At 38.9% G+C, this 19,024-nt stretch overlaps 1 protein-coding gene across 6 annotated transcripts in view; it reads left to right on the top strand.

Moving 5' to 3' along the window:
* IFT88 (intraflagellar transport 88) overlaps positions 1 to 19,024 on the top strand; it is a 164,825-nt gene that overhangs the window by 98,847 nt on the left and 46,954 nt on the right. For all 6 annotated transcript variants that reach the window (XM_005880004.2, XM_014528163.1, XM_014528160.1 and 3 more), the window contains one exon: positions 1,257 to 1,363. In XM_005880004.2, coding sequence (XP_005880066.1) covers positions 1,257 to 1,363 — 107 coding nt within the window. The remainder of the gene's footprint in view (positions 1 to 1,256; positions 1,364 to 19,024) is intronic.

Raw genomic sequence — 19,024 nt, 5'->3', positions numbered from 1 at the left:
CAAGCAACGCCAAATGTCTTTCTTTATGGAGAATTTAAGGTTCACTCTAAATATTAAATGAATGTTTACCTGTGCCACAGGGAATGTTCAAGATGACCTTGGCCTGAATAATTTTCAAAACAAATGTCACCAATAGTCTATCTTAACTGTAGTCTTAGGAAAACATTTGCACCCATGGAATGTGTTGTTTTGAGCAGAGTAGTTTTCCGGTGAACCCAACAGATAATTTAGTCTTAAAATATATTCTTCATTTACCAAAAATTGACCTGCACTATGGAGTTACAATTGATGTACTGAATTTCAGAGGACATCTACCAAAAACAGTAATTTTTTGTTTCACACTAAATATTCCTAAGTCACTCTAAGGATAGGTAGATAAAAAGGAATAGTTGTGTATTATTTATAGGAAATGTAAATTACCTTATTATGAATTATTAATGTATGCATAGGCAATTTATATGCTAAAATATGACATTTTAAATTATTTTAGTACTGTTACTTTGCAAAACAATGGTCATGAATAGATCATTTATTTACAAGTTCTTATGGAGTTTTGTGGCATATTCTTGAACTTCTTTTAACTACTGTGTTGGCATAGCACTGAGCAGAAAACAATACAGATGAAAGTCCTTGTCCTCATGGAGCTTGCTAGTGGGAAGACAAGAGAACACACTTGTAGAATATGTCAGAAGTTAGAAGTGCCATGAAGGAAAGCAGACGGAGGGTAAAGCATAATATTGGAAGGGCTCTGATTATAGGTGGTGTGGACAGGTCAGTGAAGAGTCCCTTTATTTTTTTATTTTATTTTTAATTTATTGATTTTTAGAGAGAGTGGGCAGGAGAGAGAAACATTGATTTGTTGTTCCACTTATTTATATATTTATTGGTTGATTCTTGTTTGTTCTCTGACTGGGGATCGAACCTGTAACCTTGGTGTAGCAGGACAACGCTCCAACCAAATGACCTACTTGGCCAGAGTCAAAAGAGTCCCTTTAAACCCCTTTCAGGGAAGTCCATCTTGCCAGGTCAAGAAAATACAGAGTGTAGATACTTTTTAAAAAATTTTTATTGGGCTGTCATTGTTTAACAAAATTATATAGGATTCAAGTGCACAATTCTATAACACAATTTTCAAGAGAGAAACAATCACTGTTCATGAGCATCATTCCTGTGTCCCAAAAGATTATGGTTAATGATTTGTTATACTTTCAACACAATACACAAATACTTTTCTAAATATATTTTTTACAATTTAGGTCTGCGTTTCTTGGTTCGTCTCTGCACAGATATTGGATTAAAAGAAGTTCAAGAATATGCAACAAAACTCAAGAGATTGGAAAAAATGAAAGAAATAAAAGAACAGGTATCCCATACGGGCCAAAAACTACTGTCTGTTAATTTTCAAAATGTCAGCCTTCTATAACTTAACTGAGTGATGTTGGGGCTTCTGTCAGTAAAATGAAGTTGAATTTTTTTTCTGCTCTGGCATAAAGGAAAAACAATAACTAAAATCCTAGTTTTAGGATAAAGTTCTGTCAAAAGTGAGTTTCCAATAGGAGGAAGTTCAGTAGACTCATACTCTTTAGTGGATTGTATTAATAGGCAAATAATTATAATTTTCCACCATACAAAGTAATTTATTTAGTCATTTTCCAGACTTAATTTTTAGAGAATAAGTTAGTTTATAGACTTAATTTTAATTTGAGAGTCCTGTGACCCATGGAAACTAAGAAGCAGTTAATTGTATACAACATAGTACTTTTTCACTAGTATAGTAGAGATGGCTTTGAGAATAACATTAACATACAGGGGAGCATTTTAAATATATTTCCATGTTCCATGTTCCATGAAGTATGTGGAGTAACAATGTACTTAACTTTACTTATTTAAAAGAATAATTTCTCCTAAATTTGAGCCAAGAATATTTAAAAGTTTAATGTGTTTTTTTTAAGTGTCTGCCTTTCATAAAAGATATATTTTTTACCTTAGACTTTTTTATCTTGGATAATTAAGTCTAAATTCCATATTTGCTTTCAAAATGTGGTTACCTTGTTTTTGCTTTGAAGATGTGATCGGAAAGTTTTACAGTCTTTTCAAAGTATCAAGTGTAGGGGAGAGAACCAACATGGCGGTGTAGGTAAATGCCGGTATATGCAGCTTCCCACAACCACATTAAAATTACAACAAAAATACAGAACAACCATCATTCAGAACCTCCTGAAAGCTGGCTAAATGAAAGTCCTACAACTAGAAAAGTAAAGAAGAAAGTACATTGAGACTGGTAGGAGGGGCAGAGGGCGGAATGGGCTGGTCCTATATCCACATGTGCTGTTTTCTTAATCGGGAGTGATATCTCAGCTGCAGAGCCCCACCCCAGTGAGGAGCAAGGGATCCCAGCCCAACACCAGACCTCCAGCCCAGGGTTCCAGAGCTGGGAAGAGAAGTCTTCATAACTTCAGGCTGTAAAAACCAGTGGGGAATTGTGGCTGAGGGACTCAGGGGCTACTGCAGACCCAGGTATTCCTCTTAAAGGGCCAGCGCATGAACTTACTCAGACTCAATCCCTCTGGCTCCAGTGCTGGGGCCATGACTTGAAAGGAACCAGAGACATTTGGGGAAGAATTGGATTGTCGGGCATCAGGGCAAGAACTCAGGGGCAGCTTTCTCTCAGATAGGGGTGCTCACAGGGTTCATTGTTCCTGTGCTGGGATCTCCCATGTCACAGAGCTGACCAGCAGGGGCCATATCAACCTGGCTCACTGTTCCGTCTACCCTGGTGATTCCCTGAGACCCCACCCCATCCAATTTGCAGCCCCACCCAAGCTGTTTGTAGTGGCTTTTCTATATGAATGGCCTGTCCTGGTTCAGGCTTCAGACTTTGTTAAAATCTTTCAAACAAGCAGCAGCTGGCATCAGCGTGCTGCAAACCTATCAATAAAAGACCCAAGACTGGCACTAGCACCAGCCTTTCTTGCTACACAGCTGGTCCTTGCCTGGAGACTTACAAGCAAAATACAAGTAGCAGCCATCTGCCGACCTCTCTGTAGCTCCTGCCAGGTAGTCCCAGGCAGTGGCTGACTACCAGGAGGCCCCAGAACCAGTGCACCCAGTGGAAAGCTTCAGACCATACCAGATTACAACTCTACACATCCATGAGCGACACATTAAAGAGGCAGATTCAGTGAGCACCAAAGCCCCACTGAAGCAAGTCCTGCTCCATAGGGGTGTTTCCTGCATAGCAGCTCTTCTACTGTAGTCTCAGCTAGTCCTTGCATCCAGTTGGTCTGGAGTTCACTTCCTCTCAGTGACACCAACAGCAGTCAAGGCTCAACTATAACAAGACTGTGCACACAGCCCACACAGAGGCACACTTTGAGTGCCCAACTGAGGTGACTGCAGAGGCTGAGCCCCTGGGCACTACAGGACACCTAATACACAAAGCCAATCTGCCAATTCCAGTAGACATAGCAGCTCTTCCTAATACATAGAAACAAACACAGGGAAGCAGCCAAAATGTGGAGACAAAGAAACATGTCACAAATGAAAGAAATGGAAGGGATCAAACTACTGGATACAAAGTTCAAAACAATGGTTATAAGAATGCTCAAGGGCCTTAATGAGAGCTTCAAGAGACTTAATGAGAGCTTCAAAGGACTTAATAATGAGAGCTTCAAGGGACTCAATGAGAGCTTCAAGGGAATTAGTGAGACTTTGAAGGATCTTAGTGAGAATTTCAAAGACATGAAAAAGGACCAATTAGAAATTAAGCATACACTAACTGAAATAAAGAATAATTTACAGGGATTCAACAGTAGAATAGAGGATTTCAAAAATCAAATCAACGATTTGGAATATGAGAAAGCAAAAAACACCCAATCAGAAGAGCAAAAAAAATCCAAAAATATGAAGATAGTTTAAGAAGCCTCTGGGACAACCTCAAGCATACCAACATTCTCACCATGGGGATGCCAGAAGGAGAAGAGAGAGAGCAAGATATTGAAAACCTATTTGAAGAAATAATGACAGAAAACTTCCTCTACCTGGTGAAACAAATAGACTTACAAGTCCAAAGAAGCACAGAATCCCAAACAAGAGGAATCCAAAGAGGCCCAACCAAGACACATCATAATTAAAATGCCAAGGCTTAAAGACAAAGAGAGAAAAACAACAAGAGAAAAACAGTTACCTACAGGGGAGCGTCCATACAACTGTCAGCTGATTTCTTAACAGAAACTTTGCAGGCTGGAATGGAGTGGCAAGAAATATTCAAAGTGGTGAATAGCAAGGAGCTACAACCAAGATTACTCTACCCAGCAAAGCTCTCAAAGAGCTTCATAGACAAGAAAAAGCTAAAGGAGTTCATCACCACCAAACCAGTATTACATGAAATGTTGAAGGGTTTTCTCTAAGAAGAGGAAGAAGGAGAAGAAAAAGAAGGAAAAAAAAGATTTAAAAAATATGAACAATAAAATGCCAATAAATATATATCTGTCAACAATTGAAATAAAAATCAAAATAAATGAACAAGAAATCTAATGAATAAAATAGAATCAGATGAATGAAAATATGAAACAGACTGACAAATCTCAGAGGGAAGGAGGAGAGAGGAGGCAGGAAGAGAATAACCAAAGAACTTGTATGCATTATCTATGGACACAGACAGTAGAGTGGTGAAGGCCTGGGGTTGGGCGGGAACCAGGTGGAGGTAAGCAATTGGGGGGAAAGGGGAGACATTTGTAACACTCTCAATAATAAAGATTTTAAAAATTAAATAAAGTATCAATTGTAAAAGAATTATGACCAAGATATAGATTTTTACCTCAAAAATTTTTTAAATATCAAGTTGGTATTGTAATGCTACACAAGGGTATATTGTTAAAATATGCTGTGAATACCAATTTATTATCATGTACCAATTGCTAATTAAATGTTATAACCTGTGTGAAAGCTTTATAAGTGTAAACTGGTATAAATGGAAGTTCAAGTTATCATAATTGTCATCATAATTACTATTAAATTTGTTTCATTAAGAAGAATCAAGGCCCTGGCCAGGCAACTCTGTTGTTTAGAGCATCATCCTGATATACCAAGGTTGTGAGTTTTATCCCCAGTCAAGGCAAATACAGGAATCAACTAATGAATGCATAATAAGTGGAACAGCAAATCAATGTCTCTCTCTCCCCTCCTTCCTTTCTCTCTCTCCCTTTCTCTCTGTCTCTAAAAATCAATAAGTTAAAAAATATGTATCTTTTAATTAGTTATGTAAAGTTAAAGTCTTAAGACTTCATATAAGTTTGGTTCTGTTCAAGATAGAGCTGTAGGTAAACATGATACTCACATTCTCCCACAACCACATCAAAATTAAAACTGAACTACAGAATAAGCATCATTCAGAATCACCTAAAATCTAGCTGAACAGAAGTCCTACAATTAAGGATATAAAGAATCCTCATTGAGCCCAGCCAGCATAGCTCAATAGTTGAGCATCAACCTATGAACCAGGAGGTCACGGTTTGATCCCCAGTCAGGCCATATGCCTGGGTTGTGGGCTCAATCCCATGTGGGGCATGCAGGAGGCAGCCGATCAATGTTTCTCTCTCATCATTGATGTTTCTACCTCTCTCTCCCTCACCCTCTCTGAAATAAAATAATAATAATAAAGAAGCCACATTGAGATTGGTAGGAGGGGTCAAGACGTGAAATGGACTGGTCCCATAGCCCTACACCCATATGTAAAAGATAAAAATTAAGAGGGATATCTTGGCTGTGGAGGTCTTGCATGAAGAGACAGGTGTCCAAGCCTCACACCAGACTCGCCAGCCTATACCACCAGTGCCAGGAAGCAAAGTCCTCATAACTTCTGGTTGTAAAATCCAGTGAGGATTGAGGCTGAGTGAGGCTGAGTGCAGCTGGAGACTCAGGCAGTTCCTCTCAAAAGGCCTATATGGACTTACTTGGACTCACTTGCTCTGAGCTCCAGTGCTGGGGCAGCAGCTTGAAAGGCACCAGGGACATACAGGGAGGAACTGAATTGTCAAACGTCAGGACACGAGCTGTAGGGGCAGCTTTCTCTCAGGTGGAAGTGCTGGCAGAGGCCATTGTTCCTTTTCTGAGCCTTCCCTGTACAGAGCCCCAGGAAGGCACCATGCCTGAGTCTCATCAACCTGGCTCACACTAGTCACCCTGCCATGGTGCTTCCCTGAGACTTAAAGGCCCACCCAAACTGTTTTTCGGTGGCTTTTCCATACAAATGGCCTGTCTTGGCTCATGCTTCAGGCATTACTAAAATCTCTTAAAGAAGCAGCATCTGGCCTGAGCATGGCTGGTACCTCTGACTAAGTGGCCACAGGCCCAGCACTAGTGGCACCTGGCTTTAGTTTGCAGTTTGGCCTCTCCTGGGCACCTCCGAGCCCAGCACAAGTAGAAACCATCTGCAGATTGCTTTTCAGTTCATGCCAGGTGGCCCCAGGCAGAATACAGGTGACAGCTGAGCTTGGCCTATACCTCCTGGGAGGCCCCAGAGCTAATGCATTCAGTGGACAGCTTCACACCACATGGAAGTATCACCCAGCCACCTCCACAAGATATACACTCAGGGCAGACTCAGCAGGCACCCGAACCCTGCTGAAGTCCTACTCCATTTGGTGAGGCCCTGCATAGCTGATCCTCCATGTTGGTCACAGACAATTGGCCTGAGGGTAAATCCCTCCCCATTGACTTGCCAACAACAAACAAGTGTCAACTACACTAGTTAGATGCACATAGCACATGCAGGGTGCACTTAAATACCCAGCTCTGGTGACTCAGAAGGCTGTGCCACTGGGTCCTACAGGGCACCTACTACTTAAGTCCACCCTAACAAGACCAAAAGACATAGAAGCTCTACCTAGTACACAGAAACAAACACAGGGAGGCATCTAAAATTAGGAGATAAGCATGTCCCAAATGAAAGAACAGAACAAATCCAGAAAAGGAACTACACAAAATGGAGACAAGCAACTTACCAGGTACAGAGTTCAAAACCCTGGTTATAAGGATTCTCAATGTCCTAGGGGAAGAGTAGATGAACTTAGCAAGAACTTCAACAGCATCAAAAAGGACATGGATATTATTTTTTAAAAAACAGTGAGAAATGAAGGATACACTAACTGAAATGAAAAATAATTTACAGAGATCAACCAAAGGACTTGTATGCATGCATATAAGCATAATCAATGGATACAGACAGTAGGAGGGTAAGGGCATGTGCTGGAGGGTGGAGAGGCTGGGGAGAGGTCAAGGGGGGAAAAGAAGACATGTAACACTTTCAACAATAAAGAATTTCAATTTTTTGAAAAAAGAGTAGAGTTGATGAAGCAGAGGATCAAATCAGTGATTTAGAAGATAAGGAAATTTTCCTAACCTGGTGAAGGAAATACATACAAGTCCAGGAAAAGCAGAGTCCCAACCCAGATGAGCCCAAAAGGCCCACACCAAGACACATCATAATTAAAATGCCAAAGGTTAAAGACAAGGAGAGAATCTTAAAATCAGCAAGAGAAAACCAGTTAGTAACTTACAAAGGAGCCCCCATAAGACTGTCAGCTGATTTCTCAACAGAAACTCTATAGGCTAGAAGGGATTGGCATGAAATATTTAAAGTGATGAAAAGGAGGGATCTACAACCAAGATTACTTTACCCAGGAAGGCTGTTGTTTAGAATTGCAGGACAGATAAAGAGTTTCCCAGATAAGAAAAAGCTAAAGGAGTTCATTACCATCAAACCAGTGTTACAAGAAATATTCAAGGGTCTTAAGAAGAAAAAGGAAGAGGCGGAGGAAAACATAGAAAATATGAATAATAAAATTGATATGGATACACATATATATACTTTACACTAAATCAAAATGGATTAAATACTCCAATCAAAAGGCATACAGTGACTGAATGGATAATAAAACATAACCCTTACATATACTGTCTAAAAGAGACTTACTTCAGATCAAAACACACTAACAGACTGAAAGTAAAGGAATGGAAAACAATATTTCATGAAAATGAAAACAAACAAAAGCTGGGGTAGCAATACTTATACCAGACAAAATAGACTTTAAAACAAAGCTATATAACAAGGGACAAAGAAGGACCCAGCAATTTCACTTGTAGGTATTTATCCAAAGAAACCCAAAACACTAAATAAAAAAAGAAATATACACCCATATGTTCATTGTGGCATTATTTCAATAGCCAAGATATGGAAGCAAATTAGGTGTCCATTGATAGATGAATGGATAAAGAAGTCTGCATATATACAATCAAATATGACTCAGCCATTAAAAAAAAATGACAACATGGATGAACTTAGAGGGTATTGTGTCGAGTGAAATAAGTCAGACAGAGAAAGGCAAATACCATATGATTTTACTTATATGTGGAATCTAAAAAGTTAAATGAAGTAGCAGAACAGAAACAGACTCATAGATACACCATTTTGACAGTTTCCAAATAGGATAGGGATTGGGGGGTTTTATTTTAAAAGATTAAGTACAAATTGGTAGTTACAGAAAAATCGTGGAGATATAAAGTACAGCATAAGGAATACAGTCAATAATATTGTAATAACAATGGACTGCCAGGCTGCAGGGGCACAACACCAGTGCCATGCTGCCCAGCCCCACAAAGAGAGGCAGTCTCACTGTTGCAGGGCCTCTCGATGCTCACCACAGCCTCGTCCTGGCAACCCGCAGTTCTTCTCAAACTGTGAGTGACTGAGTAGTTTGTGCATCATTCCGGTGGCAAAGCTAAAATTCCCAGTTATCTTGTCAACCTGACCTACTCTGCCTATTCTGAAGTCAAGAGAAGACTGCTTTACAAGACTACTCCAAACATTGCTGCAATGTTTGTATCTAATTTATCATGTGGGCAATGCAAGTTTTATAGCTGGTCTTAAATGCAGAGCTTGGAAAATTGTTTTAATCTGTCCTTCTGGAGACATGGAAAAGCAGACCTGCATTTGGTCGTATCCCCCCCAAATTGAAACAGCCATTTTTCATGAGAGGTGCTGCAGCCCCTCCCAGAACCATAGTCAGGAAAAGGGGGGAAAAAACCTGCTCTAGTGATATTACCCGCCCCATGCTCAGGAGCCCTGCCTGCCACACCATGCATCTACCTTTGCAGAGGAGACAGCAGCAGAGGCCAAGCCTGTGGGTTTGAACAGTCTCAGGGAGCATCGGTGACTGGTTTGGGGTGGGGCTGTCTGCCCCACATCCTGGGAATTTGGTGCTTCCCCAAAACTCCCGGTTTCCAGCTGATCCCACTGGACTGCATAGTAGGATCTCTGCCCAGCCAAAGGCAGGGAAATATTCTGAGTCGTTCTCAGAGGAGTAGCTCTGGAACAGGGAAACACACCCATCACTTTCCCTGAAATCTGAATGACACCTCCCCCTCATTGAAGACCTAGAGGTCTGTACTCCTGATTCTGCCTAAAGCCCTTTCAGAAACAGACTGAATGATTAAGATTGACAGCTGGCTGTCAGGAAAAGACAGGTGGAGGCAGAAGGTTACTGACACATAAATGGGTCCTGAGCTGCTAACAAAATGGCCTTAGAGTGCAGCTGGGACTCTCCCACATAAAGTCCTATGGAGAATGATACAAACTGTGTATAGGTTGAAGCTTCAAACAGGTTGCTGAGAGCCAAAGGATGACAGTTTCTCACAGTGGTTAGCACCTAAGTACCTCCTGGGAAGTCCAGAATTAGCAGACAAAATAGCCTCAGCAGGACCCAAAGGGACCTCCCAGGAGACACTAAACTCTGCTGAGATGAATGCCACTTTACTTTTTTTCTTTATCTTTCTTATCTTCTTTATTGATTTATTATTTTAGTTTCTCTTTTTATTTCATAAATATAATTTTCCCTTTTCTTACCCTATTTTGTTTTCTTCTTTTTCCTGTTTTCTCTTTGTTTTTCCTTTTTTTATTTTTTTCTATCTGTTTTCTCCTCTATTTTCTTTATATTTTCTTCCTTTTTTATTTTATACTGTTTTTCTCCCCCTATTCTTTATTCCTATTTTCTTTCCTTCATCTCTGCCATTCCATATTCCTTTTTCTTCCCCTTTTTTCCTCCTCATAGTTTTTTTTTTTTCTTTTATTCTATTACTCTCACTTTTCCTTCCTAATTTCCTCCTCTTTTCTGGTTGTTTTTGTTGTTGTTTTAGGAGTCTTGTGTATGTTTATGTTTTGTTTCTTGTTTTGTTGTTTTATTTTGTTGTGACACCACCTGCACAATAGTTCTCACCAAGTGGTCTGGGGTGAGCCTTACAGTCAGCCTGCCTGAGAGGAGCTTCCACCCATGAACGGGACAAAAATAAGACCCAATTACAACAGGAGAACCCAAATAATTCACATAAGGGAAATTCCTAGAGCAACCAGCTCAGAAGATCTGAGGAACTGCACCACTAGGTCCCACAAAACACTGACTACATTGAGCCATACCACAAAGACTGGGAGGCATAGCAGTTTGATCTACCACATAGAAACAAATACAAAGGGTAAACAAAAAGGGGGAGACAAAGAAACTATCCCCAAATGAAAGAAAAAGAGGAAACTCCAGAAAGAGAGCTAAACTAAATGGAGAAAAGCAAATTACCAGATATAGAGTTCAATGTCATGATTATAAGGATGTTCAAGGAACTTAGTGAGAATATCAAGAAACTTGGTGGGAACTACAACAGCATAAAACAAGAAATAGAAACCATAAATAAGAATCAGTTGGAACTGAAGAATAACAAAGGTGACATCAAGAATACACTGGAAGGAATTAAAAGTAGATTAAATGAGACAGAAGATCTAATCAATGACTTGGAAGACAAGATAGAAAAAAATCACCCTATTAAAGAAGCAAAAATAATTAAAAAGTAGAGGAGTACTTTAAGGGAACTTTGAAATAACATGAAACGTAACAACATCCTCATCATAGGATTACCACAAGGAGAAGATAGTATTCCAAAAATTCAAGAGGAAAGAACACCTCCAAGCTTTTTTTTAATGAGCCCAGCATTATCCTAATCCCAAAACCAGATAAAGACACTACAAAGAAAGATAATTACAGGCCAATATCCCTGATGAACATAAGATGCTCAAATCCTCAACAAAATATTATCAAATCAGATCCAGCAATATATTAAAAAGATCATCATACACCAATACCAGGTGGGATTTATTACAGGGATGCAAAGCTGGTACAATATTCGCAAAACAATAAATGTGATATATCACATAAACAAATTGAAAGAAAAAAATCACATAATCATATCAGTATATGCAGAAAAAGCATTCAACAAAATCCAACACCTATTTTTGATAAAAACTCTCATCATAGTGGGATAGAGGGAACATCCCTCAACATAATAAAGGCCATCAATGACAAACCTACAGCCAACATCATACACAATGGACAAAAACTAAATATTCCCCCCTAAGAACAGGGACAAGATTGGGAAGTCTGCTTTCACCATACTTATTCAACATACTACTGGAAGACCTAGCCACAGCTCTCAGACAAGAAGAAAACAGAAAAGAAATCCAAACTGGAAAGGAGGAAATAAAAGTGACATTATTGACATGATATTGTACATAGAAAATGCTAAAGACTCCACACAAAAAAAAAACTGCTAGATTTAATATGTGAATTTGGCAATGTAGCAGGATATGAAATTAACACCCAGAAATTGATGGCATTTTTATACATCAATAACAATCTCTCATAAAGAAAAACTAAAAAAAAAACACACAAATTAAAAACCACAATCTCATTTACCATTGCAACAAAGAAATTAAGATACTTAGGAATAAACTGAACCAAGCAGGTAAAAGACATGTACTCAGAAAACAGGACATTGAAAAAGACATAGAGGAAGATATAAACAAGTGGAAGAATATACTGTGTTCCTGGATTGGTAGAATCAACATCATTAAAATGTCCATATGACCCAAAGCAATCCACAGATTCAATGCAATCCTTATTAGAATACCAACAAGATATTTCACAGATCTAGAACAAATATCCCAAAAATTTATATGGAGCCAAAAAAGACCCCAAATAGCTGTAGCAATCTTGAGAAAGAAGAACAAAGTTGGAGGAATCACAATACCAGATCTCAAGTTATACTACAAAGCCACTGTACTAAAAACAACCTGATTCTGCCATAAGAAAAGGCCTATAGATAAATGGAGCAGAATGGAGAACCCAGAAATCGACCCAAGCCATGATGCTCAATTACCATTTGACAAAAGGGGCAAGAGGATACAATGGAGTAAAAGTAAAGACAGTCTCTTCAATAATTGGTGTTGGGAAAATTGGACAGATACATACAAAAAGAAAAGGAAGAAAGAAACTAGATCACAAACTTACACCATACATAAGAATAAACTCAAAAAAACTTAAATGTAAGTTGTGAAACCATAAAAATTTTAGAAGAAATCATTGGCAGCAAAATCTCAGGCATTATATTTGCTGATAACATATCCTAGGGTAAAGGAAACCAGGAAGAAAATAAACAAATGGGATTACATCAAAATAAAAAGCTTCTGCACAGCAAAAGAAACCAGCATCCAAATGAAAAGGGAGAACATATTTGCCAATGATATATCTGATAAAGGGTTAATATCCAAAATACATAAGAACTCATACAACTTAACAAAAGGAAGACAATCAATCTAATTTAAAAATGGGCAAAGGACCTAACTATTCACTTCTCCAAAGAGGACATACAGAAGGCCAAGAAACATTAAAAAAATGCTCAAAGTCACTAATCATCCGAGAGATACAAATCAAAACGTCAATGAGGTACCATCTCACACTTGTCATAATGGCTACCATCAACAAATCAACAAATGATAAGTGCTGGCGAGGATGTGGAGAAAAGGGAACCCTCATACATGGCTGGTGGGAATGCAGACTGGTGCAGCCATTATGGGAAACACTATGGAGTTTCCTCAAAAAATTAAAAATGGAACTGCCATCTAACCCAGGGATCCCACTTCTGGGAATATAGCCTAAGAAACCCAAAGCACCAATCAGAAAGAATGTATGCACCCCTATGTTCATAGCAGCACAATTTACAATAGCTAAATCTGGAAACATCCCAAGTGCCCATCAGTAGATGAGTGGATAAAAAAGGTCTGGTACATTTATACCATAGAATACTATGCAGCAGTAAAGAAGAATAATCTCTTACCCTTTGAGACAGCATGGAGGGACCTGGAGAGTATCATGCTGAGTGAAATGTCAGTCAGAGAAAGACAAGTATCACACGATCGCACTCATGTGTGGAATCTAAGTAACAAAATAAACAGATGAATGGAGTGGATCCAGAGACATGGAGGCATGGAACAGAGCGCAGAATCTCAGAGGGAAGGCAGGGGAGGGTGGTTGGGTGTGAGGTAATCAACCAAGGACCTTGTATGCAAATATGCATAACCATAGACACACAATAGGGTGCTGAAGGCCTGGGACGGGACTGGGGGCTAGAGGGAGTCAACAGGGAAAAGGGGGACATATGTAATACTTTCAACAATAAATAATTTTTTTAAAAAAAGAATACTTTATTAAGCTTGTTACCATATGAGTTATCATTGATGCATTTAGATCATCCAATGTTTACCTTACCAAATTATTAATGTCTCCCTGTGCTGAAGCGAAACTTCTTTCAGTAATATTTTATCACTATTCTTATTGTAATCTGTATAAAACCCAGTGTCATTTATGTTCTTTTAGCTTCTCCTTAATATCTTCCCTTCCCACCTTGTTATACCTTCATCTTTCGGGTTAAAGCTCTGTCCTCATCCACAAAGCACTGTCTTCATTTTCCTTGAAATCAATTTCTCTATCATTCTTCAGTACTCCTCATTAAATTTTATGTCAAAGAAGCATTTTCCTGATGTTTTCTCTTTTTATGTTTTGCTTATAAACACAAAGTGGAGGGGGAAAGTTAGTTGACAAGGAAGGTTCTAGGAAGAAGAAGAAGCTTAAAGAGAAAGAATTCTCATATATCTGAGAGCCAGCTTCTCAGTTAATTGTTGCATGTCTCAGTTTCTTCTCTAGGTTGTGAACCCAGGGCATAGGGAGCTCTTTCCTGGCTTGTAGAGCACAAAACATAATAATAGTCATGAAATAAGATATAATAAGTTCCTTTCCTAAATTTGAACTTAAAACTTTGTTACTTTTTTTTCTGTTTCTTGTTTAGAATCTGTCCTTAACATTTTTCCTATGTAATTAAAATTTCTTCATCAAATCATTGTGGATGCCTCCATAATACCCTGTTATATAGATATATCTTGATTTCTTTAAATATTTCCACATCTTTAGACAGGTGCATGTCTTTTTTATAGTTGGTAGCTTTCTATGTCTGATTTTTTTAAAAAAAAATCTTTACCTGATAACCTCCTGAATGATGTCAGCAATCTTTTGGTGACAGTTTTCCTTTAATTCTACTTTACTACACTGCTTAACTAGACATTAATAACGACAGCTAACATGTATTTATTTCATGGTTAAGTGCAGGCATTGTTCTAAGCAATTTACATGCCTCAACTACTGTGATTACCCCAATAATCCTATGACGTTGGATATGGTGTGATTATTACTACTTTTTATAGGTAAGAAAACTGAGTCCTATAATGGCTAGTAACTTTCTGCAGGTCACCAGGTATTGGGGGCAGACCTGAGATTCAAATCCTGCCTCCTAACACTGTGCCTGACACCTTGGGAAGAGCAGAGAAAGAGAGTGATACAAGTCATCATTTTTAGTTGTATACAGTCCTTATTTATTCTGCATCCAGCAAAGTTGCTATTTTGTGCAATGGATTAGATCAAAATGTACCTTGCCATCAACTCACCATAGGAATTAGGGTCTCAGAACAGTGCTAGTCAAGTGTGGTCTGTGGACCAGTAGAGCTTCAGAATCATTTGTAGTTAGAATTACAAACTACCCAAACCCTACTCCAGAATTACAGTCTCTGGGTATTGATCCAAAAATCTGTGTATGTGCTTTTAAAAATAATTCTCCAGGTAATTTTTATATTAACCAAAGTCTGCGAAGCACTATTGTACAGTTTATGCTCCCAAAGGGTCACCTTGCAGATAATAAAAATACAGCTAGGGTATGGAATCTGATTTAAAGGAGGGGTGTAGACATAAAATAAATCAGGCCATGAATTTTTTTAAAAATTTTTCAAATGGAAAAGAATTTATATAAACCTAAGAAAGAAAGATAAATTGATTCAGGTTTATTTGGTTCAGGATTAATGTGTCTCCCTGAGCCCCTAATGCCTTTTTTAAGATGTTAAAGCGAGAAGGTTGTTTATATAGAGTAATTCATCAAAGAAATTCGTCATCTTCCTGGAACTATTATGGAAAAGAAGACCGTTCTCACATTTGTTGTTGAGGGATCACATTCTGAGTAAGAAGAAATTCCATACATTGTGTATTCATTAGTGCCAGCAGGAAGCGATTCCAGACACAGGCCAGTGGGCCAGACAGGAGTCGCTTTACCATTTGGACACTGGGCCCCACAGCAGTATTATGTTTTTTTGTTTGTTTGTTTGTTTGTTTGTTTTTAAATATATTTTATTGATTTTTCACAGAGAGGAAGGGAGAGAGAGAGTTAGAAACATCGATGAGAGAGAGACATCGATCAGCTGCCTCCTGCACACCCCCCACTGGGGATGTGCCCGCAACCCAGGTACATGCCCTTGACCGGAATCGAACCTGGGACCTTTCAGTCCGCAGGCCGACGCTCTATCCACTGAGCCAAACCAGTTTCGGCAGCAGTATTATGTTTTAAGAGAGGTTCGGTTTCTGCCAAACTTGACTCTTCGGGAAAGAGCAAAATGGGAAGAGCAGGAAGTGATGACACTGTTTTAAATATGAAAAAGAGAAAAATGTCAGCTAAAATTCTAAAGAGGATTAGACAACAAAAGGAAATTATTAGGAGGCAGAAGAAAATGGATAATGAAATAATTTACAGAACACAGGAAGTTTTAATTGCTAGTCCAAAAAATAGGAGTACTTTAGTAATTAATTCCATTTTAAAAATCAAATTTCTGAATTCTCAAAATATTGAAATAGAGAAATTCTGTTCTAATATTTGCTATTTTCTCCCCAAAGAAATCAGCAAACAATTTCAATAAATGCTTTCTTTTGTCCACAATATCATATGACATTCAAAACTAATGTAAAATGTAGTTGGCATTTATCCTCAAGTTTAAATTTTATCAAAAAGCATAAAAATAACTATGCAGTCTATTTGAGCAGAAACCCTTTGATTATATTTCCTAAAAGAAAAGAGATCCTATATAATAAAAGGCTAATATGCAGATTGACCGAACGGCAGAATGACCAGTTGCTATGACGCACACTGACCACCAGGGGACAGACACTCAATGCAGGAGCTTCCCCCTGGTGGTCAGTGCGCTCCCACAGGGGGAGCACCACTCAGCCAGAAGCTGGGCTCATGGCTGGCGAGCGCAGTAGAGGTGGCGGGAGCCTCTCCCACCTCTGCCGCAGCACTAAGGATGGCTGACTGATGGCTTAGGCCCGCTCCCCTGCAGGGAGCGGGCCTAAGCCATCAGTCGGACATCCCCCAAAGTCTCACAGACTGCGAGAGGGTGCAGGCTGGGGTGAGGGCCCCCCCCCAGTGCAGGAATTTCATGCACTGGGCCTCTAGTTTAGTAATAAGATTTCATAAAGGCATGGCTTTAAAATTTACTTACAGAAGAAATAAAATTTGTTTTAAAGTTTATTTATTTAATGAAAGCTACAAGAATGTCTTGCACATTTTATGCATTATTGAATTTACAAAGTCTAACAAAAATGTGGAAGAAAATATGCATTGTTGATATCAAATTAATGGTAATTTGAGCATTAGTTACATTTTTCAGGTGTAGATTCCTAATCACTTTTTTGTTAAAGGCCATTGATGTCAGTGTCTTCATGCATTGCCTTGTGTTAGTCCTCATTCCTCCTCTCAGGAAACATTTATCACAGTGCTGTGCTCTGTGGAAGACACAGTGACATGTAAGAGTCAGCCACATGCTGAAGGTACTCGTAACATGGGAGTGCAAGGTGAACACCAGTTCCTCTTCCAGGGTCATGGGGCATGTGAGGGAAACGAGCTTTGGGAACAGAGGTGGAGGGGTTCTGCTTCAGAGGAGGACTCAGAGATCATTCCTAGAGGAGCTAGTGTTTAAGCAAGTATGGAGATCTCTACGAAGAAGTGTGCATAGAGGTCTGAGTACAGGAAGTTACAGCCAGGTTTATGTATTCTTTTGCAGTTTTCTCTTGAATTTGAAGTCAGAGCCAATCTTAGGAATCCTTAACTAGGAAACAACTAACTGCTACTTGTTCTTTTGGACAAATATCTAAGTCTTATGTAATAAGTGCAAATGTGGTGGACAGGACCCTGGACTTCTCTCCTGGCTTGATCATTGGCCAGCTCTGAGACTCGGAAGGGACAGTTGTTCCTTCTGACCTCATTCTCATTAGCTGTAAAATTGGAAGAGTATTCTAGATCAATGCTTCTCAACGATCTGTGGTGCAGTTAATTTTTTGTCTCAATCTGTCATTGACATCACTAGAAAAATGATCATGCACTTGGATGTCAGAAACATGAAATCGGTATGCAAGTTTGAAAACCCTCAACCTTGAGTTCTGTGCTCACTTCATCAAGGACAGGTAACAGTTCATGGGTGGCAGGTTTTCAACCTCCACTCTGAGTAGAATGTGTAAGGCTCTGGTTTTATTCCAATTCCAGAAGAGTAGTAGAAGACATATTTAGTCATATGCTCATATTGAACAGTAGATGTAAAAGGAAAAAAATGTTTCTTACTCTCAATGCCTGTTTTTTAATTTGTCCCATTATTTTATTTGTATCTACATTAGTCTTATACCTTCTCTCTTTTTTTTTCAAAATGGGAATGGCATCATATTTTTTCAAAATAAGAATGTCAACTTTTAGTATATTATTAAAAAATAAACATTCTGTTAAAAAGTCAAGTAGATTACTTTTATAAGTAATATTTTAATTCAAATAGAAATGTATAAAGAAAGATGTGAAAATCATCCATCCTAGTACTTTGAGAACACTAGCATTTTGGTATGTGTCTTCCTGGACATTTTAAAAATATACATAAACATAACAATACATATATTTTTAATGGGACTTTTTTTTTACAAAAATTGAATTTTTACAAAAATACTGGCTTATAACCCCCATATGTTTTCCCCAAAATAACATGGACAGCTTTCCATGTCAACAAACGTAGACCTCTGTCACTTTCTGATCTGTGTCCCATTATGTGGCTCCTTCCCTCACATTTTAGTTTTGCTGTGATGAGAATCATTTTGTCAGTTATTATTCCAAAGCTTCCTCTTTTACCTGCTGTCAGGACCTGCCTCACACCAGTCAAAGTGCGACTTGAGGCAGATTCGTGTTGATATAAAAATTCTAACACTTGCCCAGCCGGTGGGGCTCAGTGGTTTAACATCAGCCCATGAACCAAGAGGTCACTAGTTTGATTCTGGTTGGCGCACATTCCAGGTTGTGGGCTCTATCCCCAGTAGGGGGTGTGCAGGAGGCAGCTGATCAATAATATTTCTCTCTCATCGATGTTTCTGTCTCTCTGTCCCTCTTCCTTTCTCTTGCTCTAAAAATCAATAAAAATATTTTTAAAGGCTTTTCTCTTTTTAAAAAATTCTAACACTTAAGCAAAATACAAAGCAATCTATAATAATAAAAGCATAATATGCTAATTAGACCAGACGTCCTTCCGGACGACCTTCTGGATGAAGCCGGGGCTGTGAGGGCCAAGTCCCGGGTCCCAGGTGCCTGCCGGTGACCTAGGGGAAGCCCGGGACCCAGGTGCCAGAGGGAAGCTGGTGCCGGCAGCGGGGGGAAGGAAGGCCTACTCTTGCATCAATTTCCTGCATCAGGCCTATGGTAAAATATAAAAGGAAACCTAAGAATATCACAGCTTGGAGGTATTTTT

The sequence above is a fragment of the Myotis brandtii genome, unplaced genomic scaffold (assembly GCF_000412655.1).
Source record: "Myotis brandtii unplaced genomic scaffold, ASM41265v1 scaffold62, whole genome shotgun sequence".
NCBI lineage: Eukaryota > Metazoa > Chordata > Mammalia > Chiroptera > Vespertilionidae > Myotis > Myotis brandtii.
This window is presented reverse-complemented; position numbering and strand designations above follow the sequence as displayed.